Source organism: Chanos chanos, chromosome 14 (assembly GCF_902362185.1).
Source record: "Chanos chanos chromosome 14, fChaCha1.1, whole genome shotgun sequence".
NCBI lineage: Eukaryota > Metazoa > Chordata > Actinopteri > Gonorynchiformes > Chanidae > Chanos > Chanos chanos.
In genome coordinates, this window is record NC_044508.1 from 2,731,997 (window position 1) to 2,741,996 (window position 10,000).

General features: G+C 45.0%; 1 protein-coding gene across 1 annotated transcript in view; it reads right to left on the bottom strand.

Moving 5' to 3' along the window:
* Window positions 1-9,508, bottom strand: part of top3b (DNA topoisomerase III beta) — a 15,764-nt gene extending 6,256 nt beyond the window's left edge. Inside the window, exons 1-11 of the mRNA XM_030791383.1 lie at window positions 9,289-9,508; window positions 6,300-6,431; window positions 5,590-5,696; window positions 5,337-5,411; window positions 4,929-5,125; window positions 4,177-4,333; window positions 3,446-3,559; window positions 2,986-3,076; window positions 2,654-2,808; window positions 1,629-1,734; window positions 665-811 (exon numbers count right to left, since the gene is read on the bottom strand). Of these exons, the coding sequence (XP_030647243.1) occupies window positions 665-811; window positions 1,629-1,734; window positions 2,654-2,808; window positions 2,986-3,076; window positions 3,446-3,559; window positions 4,177-4,333; window positions 4,929-5,125; window positions 5,337-5,411; window positions 5,590-5,696; window positions 6,300-6,431; window positions 9,289-9,358 (1,351 nt within the window). The 5' untranslated portion in view covers window positions 9,359-9,508. The remainder of the gene's footprint in view (window positions 1-664; window positions 812-1,628; window positions 1,735-2,653; window positions 2,809-2,985; window positions 3,077-3,445; window positions 3,560-4,176; window positions 4,334-4,928; window positions 5,126-5,336; window positions 5,412-5,589; window positions 5,697-6,299; window positions 6,432-9,288) is intronic.
* Between the last annotated feature and the right edge of the window lie 492 nt (window positions 9,509-10,000).

Sequence of the window (10,000 nt, forward strand, 5' to 3'; positions counted from 1 at the left end):
GCACACACACACACACACACACGCACGCGCACGCACGCACACGTACGCACGCACACGTACACATACACGTACACGTACGCACGCACACGTACACGTACACACGCACGTACACACGCACGTACACACGCACGTACACACGCACGTACACGTACACGTACACACACACGTACACACACACGTACACGTACACACACACGTACACGTACACACACACACACGTACACGTACACACGTACACGTACACGTACGCACACGCACACACACGCACACGCACACACACGCACACGCACGCACACACACGCACACGCACACACACGCACGCACACGCACGCACACACACACACACGCACACACACACACACACACGCACACACGCACACACACACACACACACGTACACACACACGTACACGCACACGTACACGCACACGTACACGCACACGTACACGCACACACACACACACATACACACACGTACACACACACGTACACACACACACGTACACACACACGTACACACACACGTACACAAAAAGAAACAAAATCACACACTTCGCCATCCCAGAATATCCCCAATGAAAGTCACACTCAAACGAAATCAGTTTTGTCTGGGCACCTGACTAAGGGAAAGTGAAGGCTTTGTGATGTCCACTCTAGGACGTACCGGCTGATATGAGGGTCTTGCCGCTGCAGGAGAAACCCTCGGTGCCGATGGAGAAGGTGATGGTGGTCTGCAGATATTTACAGTCCTGACTCACCGTGGCGATGAAATGCTGGGTAATATACTCATACAGACGCCAACCATCACTGCCTGAGAGAGAGAGAAAAAGAGAGAGAGAGACAGAGAGAAAGAGGGACAGACAGAGAGAGAGAGAAAGAAACAGACAGACAGACAAACAGAGGGAGAGACAGACAGAGAGGACGAGATCACTTCAGTCCTCTCTGACTCAGACCTCCGTATGATTTTTAATTCCTGTAACTGTTCATTTGCAAATTGCACACGAACACTCGAACGACCCTGAAAGTTGAAGCCTCATGTCTGAAAGTCAGTTCTGACGTAACGTCACGTGTCCTGTAACCTTCTGCCGTCCACACAAACAGAGAACTCAGCACACGCGAACATCATTAAAAGTAGCTAACAGACTAGCGTTAGCCAGCAGACTGTAATCTGATTGGTTAAATTCGGAGGGACCTAAATGCACTCACTTCAAATGTATGTTTTGACCAAAACAGAAACACAAGGATTCAAACATACAGGATTGAACAGCATCTTGTGCTTGTCTGTGATTCTCCAAGATAAGCACACGATTTACAAAACACAGACACAGCGCAAGAACTAATAACGTCTCCACGGAGATTAAATCACACTTTCATTTACATTCATTATGGCTCTGTAGATTTTTTTTTATTTAAGTCAATACAATTACCGCACATGTTTCAGATGGGGAAGGAAACGCAGGTCAAATTCACATTTGAAAATAAGCAAAGGAATGAAGTATAAAGAAGAATAAAGAAAAAATAAAGTCAAAAACAAGAAGAAAGAAAGAACCTGACAGATAAACAGTAGACAGACAGACAGACAGACAGACAGACAGACAGACAGACAGACAGACAGACGGGCGTCATACCTAGTTCACTCTCTGAAGCTGCTCTCATTGGGGTAATGGGAGGATGGTCACCTGCATCCACACCTTTTCTGGGCCTGTTAATGCCCTCTGCTAACAGAGCTTTCACCTGGACACACACACACACACACACACAGAGGCAGTCAAAACACACACCGAATGCAAAGGTCACACACATATACACATTACATACAGCCAGGCACAGATACATACAACATGTACACTTAACATATGTATGCACCTGCTGATCACGTAAACACACACACACACACGAGTGCACGCACACACACACACACACACACACACACACGAGTGCACGCACACACACACACACACACGCACACACACACACACACACGCACACACACGCGCGCACGCACATCTCTTGACCCTCAGTAACAAACAAATTCAAGATCCTAAACACATAAACATCTATCAGCAGCAGCAATGTGTGTGTGTGTGTGTGTGTGTATGTGTTTGTGGCATGTGTGTGTTTGTGTTTTGTGAGTGTGTGCGCATGTGTGTGCGTATGTGTGTGTGTGTGTGTTTACATTTTGTGAGAGTGTGTGTGTGAGTGTGTGTGTGAGAGTGTGTGTGGTGAGTGTGTGGTGAGTGTGTGTTTACATTTTGTGAGTGTGTGGTGAGTGTGTGTTTACATTTTGTGAGTGTGTGGTGAGTGTGTGTTTACATTTTGTGAGTGTGTGGTGAGTGTGTGTGTATGTGAACAGGGCCACAGAAGTTTCTGGAAAGCACTGTCAGTACGTTGAGCACTGCTATCAGTAACTTCAGGTCTGTCGGTTCTGATTCTCCTGTCCTCAGACCTTTGGCTGTGTTTACACTCACATAACACTGTATGCGTTTTACAGCCTCAACACAGCAGACTAACACCATACACATTATCTCCTTAACACTCCGTCATGTCTCTCTGTGTTACATCCACACCAACACTTTCACAGCACTCAAACAGCCTGGCTGTTTACTCCAGGACGATATTCCGTGAGGATGAGAGCCGCGCCCGTGTCCCGTACCGTGTGTCCCCAGGGGCTGCTGTTGGCCTGCTGTCGCAGCGTGCCCTTCAGGTCAAAGTTTTCGGGGTAGTGGGTGGTCTCCGTGCGGGGATAACTGATGTACCCCTGCGTGTACAGGCGCTCTGCCACCTGCATGGTATGCTGTGGGCCCATTCCTGAACAGAGAGTTATGATTGGATGTATGTATATTTGTTTGGGATATTTTCCAGTTTTGTACAGTTTTATGTTGAGTATGGTGTAGAATGGCTTGGATCCCACAGGCCAGTGGTGAAGTTTAACAGTACTGAGGTATGTGTGTGTGTGTGTGAGAGTGTGTGGAGAAAGCAACTCACCCAGGGCAGAGCTGGCCACTCTCAGCATCTCCACTGTGTTTAAGGCCAAAGGTCTCTGCTTGGCTTTCTCCTTCTTACTCACTGACTCCACCTACAGGCAGACAAACAGACATGCGTCACTATGGGTATGGGCCTGACAGCTTACACATTAACACTAATGGAGAGATGCCATTGGCTGTCAAGACCCTAGGCCCACAGCCTCAAGGCACTGCCCTGCTCTTTGACCTTCGACCTCTGAGCTGCCGGTTGGCGCCAGTTTATTTGGGTCAATGCTTGTTTGACCAAAGAAACTGGTTTTAAATAGAATCAACTCAATGAAAACATTTTTTTTTAAAAAACAAACACCTTGATGGTCTCCATGTGCACTGCGCAAAAACAATTCTTGAGGAGACACTGAAACGTCCTCTGTGTGCTGAGAGAGAGCGAGGTCTAGAGCGAAACAACATGTCGAGGGACTTACCTTGGCCTCTCGCGCCGTCTTGGCCAAGTTGACAAACATCTGTCCCAGTTCCCGATCAAACACGCGGACGCGATCCCAGTCCAGTGTCAACGGGCTGTCCTTCCCTTTAAACACCTGGATGACGGCACAAATGGTTTCTTTTTTAAAGACACTTTTGGATTTAGAGAAAAAAACAAACAGTTTCTTTTCATGTAAAACAAAGCAGAGAAACCTGTGAAAACGAAGTCAGTCTGAATTCTTCAGGTCCCGGCTTGAAAACATCTAAAAAATTTACTTAAATTCAGTCCAGTTTCAGTTCTGTTGTGCTTTTTACAATCAACAGTGTTAAAAACTAGGACCTCAGCTTTGAGACCTCCACTGAGAATACCTGAGGTCTCAACAGGCAGGGAAAAGCTCACTTAGACTCAGAAGGGGGAGCCCATCCTCCTTTGACAAATACTTGATAGATAGGGTAGCCTCATACTTTTGTTTCCACATATCAATGACATGTTTATCAACTTTTGTTAAGAAAGACAGACCTAATACATTTACCTTAGCTCTACCTGTGTTTCTATCTGTAACAGACAGCACGAGAAGACAAATGCAGTACGCATCACATTTCTCATTGTAAGATTGCTGATCGAGGATCAGTTCCAATTTTTCACAATCCTTTTAAACATAGTTGTAAATGACAAAGCAGAGCTGATACCAGATCAATACTCGAAGATGCTTTGCACGTAATAAGCTCTCACCTTGGCTTGAATGACCCAGTAAGACTCAGGTTTGAAGGACTGGATCTTGTCGTGTCTCTCCACGCAGAAGCCCAGCGTCGGAGTCTGACACGGCCCAAAGGAGATCAGGGAAGAATCCAGGTTTCCGTATTTTCCCTGGAAGTACTTAGTCTGGAAGCTTGGGAACCAGACACAAAAAAGTTAAGTCGGGAACGCGTCATCTCCGTAAAAATGCTTCAGATGTTAGCGTTTTACGGAAAAAAAAACGACTTTTTAAAAATACACTGTAAACCCCTAAAGAGCAAAACCGACTACACGTGAAAGCGCAGGTTCCTAAACACATGAAAACATTAACGTTGTCCAGTCAGTCTGTACCCAGAAAGACATCACAAAACCACTTAACTACAATGAGAAGATGAGAAATGTGTCATTAGGTGGAATGCTGAAGGACTGTTGTCATGGAGCCCGTATTGTTTGGTCACAATCACAACCTTGATTGTAACACAGGAAGTACAACAGTTTAAAATCAACTCTGAGAGTGTGATTGTGGACTACAAAAACACTTCTTGGTGTTCGTATAATTAACACTCACCAGAGTAAATGCAAATCCGCCTTAATCTGACAATAGTATCCCCTCATCTCAGATGTGCGAGTGCGCGAAGGTGTTAAAGTAATGTAAACTGACCGAAAATAACTCCCCAGGAGGTTTCGCTCTGTAAAAAAACAAAAAACAAAAACCATGCGTGTAAACGATGCGGTGCTGGTGTGTTTACCGTGTGAAAGCACAGCCGATGCGCAGGTCCAGTTCCTGTCGCGCGTCCACTGACAGGGCCTCGTTACGGTTGGGTTCACCCAGCTTGTTCATGGCGTTGCAGATGTCCGTGTCGGTGATGGAACTGAACTTGGCCCGGTACACGGTCCGCTGGTTACCCTGGGCCCGGTTCATTACCGGCTGGATGGCGTCTAAGACCTGGAACCGTGAAACATGCACGCGCACACACACACACACACACACGTTAAACACAACTACACAAACTATAGCAAACAATCTCCTATTAAAATACTGTGTGGTGTGGTACTACACGGGGTGGCATCAACAGACCAATGCCAACCCACACAGGTTCAAAAGCTACGGGGCTCTGAACGCTGTCTGTCTGAGAGACCGTCTGGGTCTGACTCACCTCAAAACAGATGTTTTCTCCTTCTTTATCGCAGTCCAGCCACAACACCACATAGTCACACCCTTTGGCCTCTGACTGTCAAAACAACAGGCGTTCACAGCAATGAGCGATTCTCATAAGGACGACTTGCCACGTCACTGCCAGAGGTGACTAAAGCAACGACAATAAGTCACCTGAGGGAACTTGACCGTGTTGAGTTTAGGGTCAAGTCACCTGAGGGAACTTGACCGTGTTGAGTTTAGGGTTAAGTCACCTGTAGGAACTTGACCATGTTGAGTTTAGGGTTGGCTTCTTTCTTCTCCGTCGGGGCTTTGCTAAACAGCTCAGCCGGATCAACTTTGTCCCAGTTGTTGTATTTTCCTGTCAAGGACGAAAGAAACAACATTTCCGCAGAATTACCGGCGGAAAAAAAAAACAAACAAAACAAAACAAAACAAACCAGTAGAAAGACGGAACCAAGAAGGTTTCTTTTGCTGTTACGTGGCTGCCTTTTGAATGCCCAGATGTGCACTAATCAGGTGCATTTGTAACTACCGTTTAGATCAGAACAGGTTCAAATAAGCATCTGTAATAATAAACCCCTGCACCAGTTCCCTCCAATGCCCCATCTCCTTCTGATCCTGCTCTCCTCATTCACAGGATCAACGACAGTTTTCATAAAAGACTTTGCAAAGCATTGTCAGCGTGATGTTTGTGGGGCCTCGCGTCGACACACTCCGTCCTGTTTGAGTTTTAGGAACGTTTGTATAAATAAAAAAGGACACAGGGTGAGGCAGCTGAGACAGAGAACTGGAACACAGCCTGGTCACTCTCACACTACACCTGACAGGAAGTGGGCGTGAACTTTGAGTTGATTCACAGATGTGAGGGGCATGTTTTGAGTAAAGAGTTAACGGTTAACGGTTGATGGGTAGAAGAGGGGTTTTTTTTTGGCCGGGGAGAGGGTGGTCCTGAGAGACCCACCTATGAAATCAAGGCTCATGACATGGCCGCAGACTGACGTCATCTTGAAGCGGATGCTTTGGCCCAGGAAGCTTCCTGTGTACTCGTGCACTGAGCATGCCCCGTTGAAGCCTTTTCGGGTCGAACAACTTCCTGGCGAAGTAGGAAAGAGAAACTATTAGGCTGGAGATTAACCCTCAAAAACAAAAACTGTTCATCCACTGTATTATTATTATTATTATTATTGTTGTTGTTGTTGTTGAACGCAGCGTTGGTTTATGGAATTTATGGAAGTAGAGAGACACAGACTCAACAGATATCTACTTCCGATTTTTGTTTTTTTCTTTCCGTCGGAGAACATGGGCAGAACAGTAAAGATGGTCCTTCACTGGCTACAGTTATAGTCTAAATTCAGTCTCAGAAAATCTTTCAAATGTTGTTCAGAGTGTCCCTGCTGGTCTGTTTTTGCTGAACTTTGATTTGGCGAACCGAAAAACAACAACAAAAAAAAGGCAGTAAACTGATTATGAATAAACCCATTAATCATTCATTCGTCCTTTCACTCACTCACTCACTCATCTTTTTCTTTACTTTAGCACAAACTGATGATGGCTGGTGTGATGACGTCAGTCTACCCGCTGAAGTGCACCTGCTCGCCAAGGCTAAACGCTAATATGTTAATTCACTATTATTGAGGCTTAGCGCGAATAAGCAATGCGCTATTAAGAAAGCACTTCACGTTATGGGAGCTATGACGCTGTCCATCCAAACTTCCACCATTGCGACCCTACACTTGTGCCTCTATCCTTCAGATGGCCTTCGGTGATCCCACGGTTGCCCCCTATTCATACAACTGAATATAAATATGACCACTTTGACCAAGCAGTGGACACAGAACGGCTTGGACCAGACAGTCCGTCCACTGATCGGCTCTAGCTTCCAGCGCCACTTCACTTGAACGACCCGCACAAGATGCCTCATCTTCAGGTGAGACTTCCAACTTTTCACTCCATTGCACCGGTCCTTTAGTTTAAATTACTCAGCTCCATCAGGATAAAATAACAGGGGGTCTCGTAGTGAAACTTGCCCTTGGACTGCGGTTTTAAATCCAACACCTGGTTATTAGTCTTACCGAACGAATCCTGACAGCTCAAGCATCCAGTTAGTACAGGAGTCCAGAACTTAGACCTGTCGCCTTCCGTTATCTACATCCATGATCTCTAACCAAGGCCGATCTACCTGAATGTTGTGTTTAAACTGAAAATCTAACTAACTCTTTAAAATCATTGGTTATGCTGAGCTGAACTTTTCCTGATCAGTTATTGATCATCTGACTGGAGAGTATCAGATTGAAACGTTTGGAACGAAGTGTTACCATTTAGGCTTGTGCTGCGAGATACGGATTAGAGAAAGTTTTTTATGACATTTTTTTTTTTTTCATTTTTTGATATGATTTTTTTATATGATGATATATGACATATGAACGTAAGTCAGTTTTACAGCGAAAGTGCTCATAATCCTCGGGGGGCTATTTAAAGAATTCACTTTTGTAGCATCCTTAAAGAGCAACAGATACGGTGCTCTGTTTAACCTCACGGCAGTTCACAAAGAATCTGCAAATTAAATTTTCACTGGAACGCTGTATCCTGCATGGCTCTAGGTCTATAAACATCACTGGGTTCTGTAATTGTATTGTTGTTAAACAATATACAGACCACTGTTACGACAGGGAACCATGTCGGGTTGAGTCTGTAACTTGAAAAGGCTCAGTCTATTACAAAGCTTGAATGGGGTTAAATTGTAACTAAACTTCTTCACTCTCTCTCTCTCTCTCTCTCTCTGTCTCAGATGTTCGTTGTCCTCAGTCTTGCTCTCTTATCCCTGAGGTCCAGTCAGGGGAGTCCTCTACTAGGACAGTGTGTGGAACAAACCTACTGCACCGCCAGTTTGGCCGAATTTCACGCCCAGTTCGTCAATTTACCCGGCAGGATTCACGAGCGTAGCATCGCGTCCTGGAACTACGTGTGAGTTCCGTGATTTTTCCCACTTGCTTATTGAATTCTTGCCTTTCTGTGTTAGTTCTGAATCTGCGGCGAATTTACAAAGTCTTTGGTTATTGTTTATTTAAATCCTGCACGTTTCCTCCTTTTTCTCCTACTATTGCGCCAAAATAGAGTCGCGAGGGTTGCCTATGCTGTCGCTTTTTTTTTTTAACGATGAAACGATGAAGTGTCTTTTCCGAAAAATTGAGTTTCATTTACCGTTTTTGCTTTTTGACAGCACCAACGTGGACCTGGACCGGGTTCCACAAGTTATCTTTGAAGCGAACTGCAAAGAGAGCGACTCGTGCAAGAACGTCGATAGTCTCGGTTCTCTGGAGACACTCCCGATCACCATCAAGATGCCCGTCCTGCGGAAAAGCCCGAGATGCGCTACCTATGCCCTGGAGTTCGAGCCAATCGATGTAGCGTGTATATGTGCCACCTCACGACAAGGCTGATCTCCAAATACTAGATTATTTAATAGCAGTTATCCAGGCCATCATTTGTGGTTCAGCCTTCAACGACTATATGATACCTACCAAGATCTAGCCGTCCAAATCGTAATGTAGTTATTTAGCGTAATTATCCTAACTCCATTAATGCACAAACCGCGAAAACCGTATAGCCTAAACTTGTTGCCTGCTAAAAGCTTGCTATGGTAAATAAAGGTTTTTAACAAAACTGCTTGGGTTTCCATTTGTGAATAATGAATAGTCTTTTGATCACTGAAATGTCTGTCTTTTTTGTGAGTAACAGCACCAAATTTGGTCATTTTAAAGAGCTCGTGCAGACAAAAAAAAAAGGAACTGGTAAATGGCATCATCATCTTCATCATCATCATTCTCATACTCAGCATAGTAGCCTGAAATCATAAACAATGACTCGACGAAAGTTGACCCAGCGGTAGTCGCGAGGCGAATCGCAACTCAGTGAACTTATAAAGTTGTACAGTTAACTCACAGACTCACCTTTAGACAGAATTTTAGCGATAGACTGCGCCAGTGACGGCTTCTCTGCCACCATCAATACGGTCTTCATTATTGGACGGCTGTGAACAGATTACTTGATAATTATCTTACTAACGGTTCAGCTAAACACATTAATCTGAAGGACCAACAGATAAGAGCCTTAACACTAAGTTTGATTCTCGCTGCTCATTGTCAAAAACAAATGAGATCTCTTCTAAAAATGTACGAGATTCACAAATGTGTATGGAAGTATCCCGGCCGGGACTTGGGGTCATACCATTTAACTTCCGGATGAAGTTTTGCAGGTATGATGTCAAAATAAAAGTAGTCACGCAACCCCTCCAAGCACCGCCGCGCAGAGTGTACCAGAAATCCGGAGAGTAGCGCCAAGTATATCAAAGACAAAGCTATGATCGAACTGAAGAACCAAACACGGGACACCACTGTTGCAGCGGTTGCAGAGGCTCAGTGAGCGACAAACTTCACAAAGGACACTAGAACGAGTATTTAAAGGTAACTGGAAACGGCTCCATGAGGCAGGAACAGGTGGTAATGATAACTGAAAATGATTAGCAGTTAGGAGAATCGATCGCTCTGTGATCGCGATGGGAAGAGCTGGTGGCCAGGGAAACCGTTAGATTACAATGAGTTTTTTGGGGTTTTTTTTGGTTTTTTGCGGGGGGGTAATTCTTTGACAGTTGACCCTGGTCTA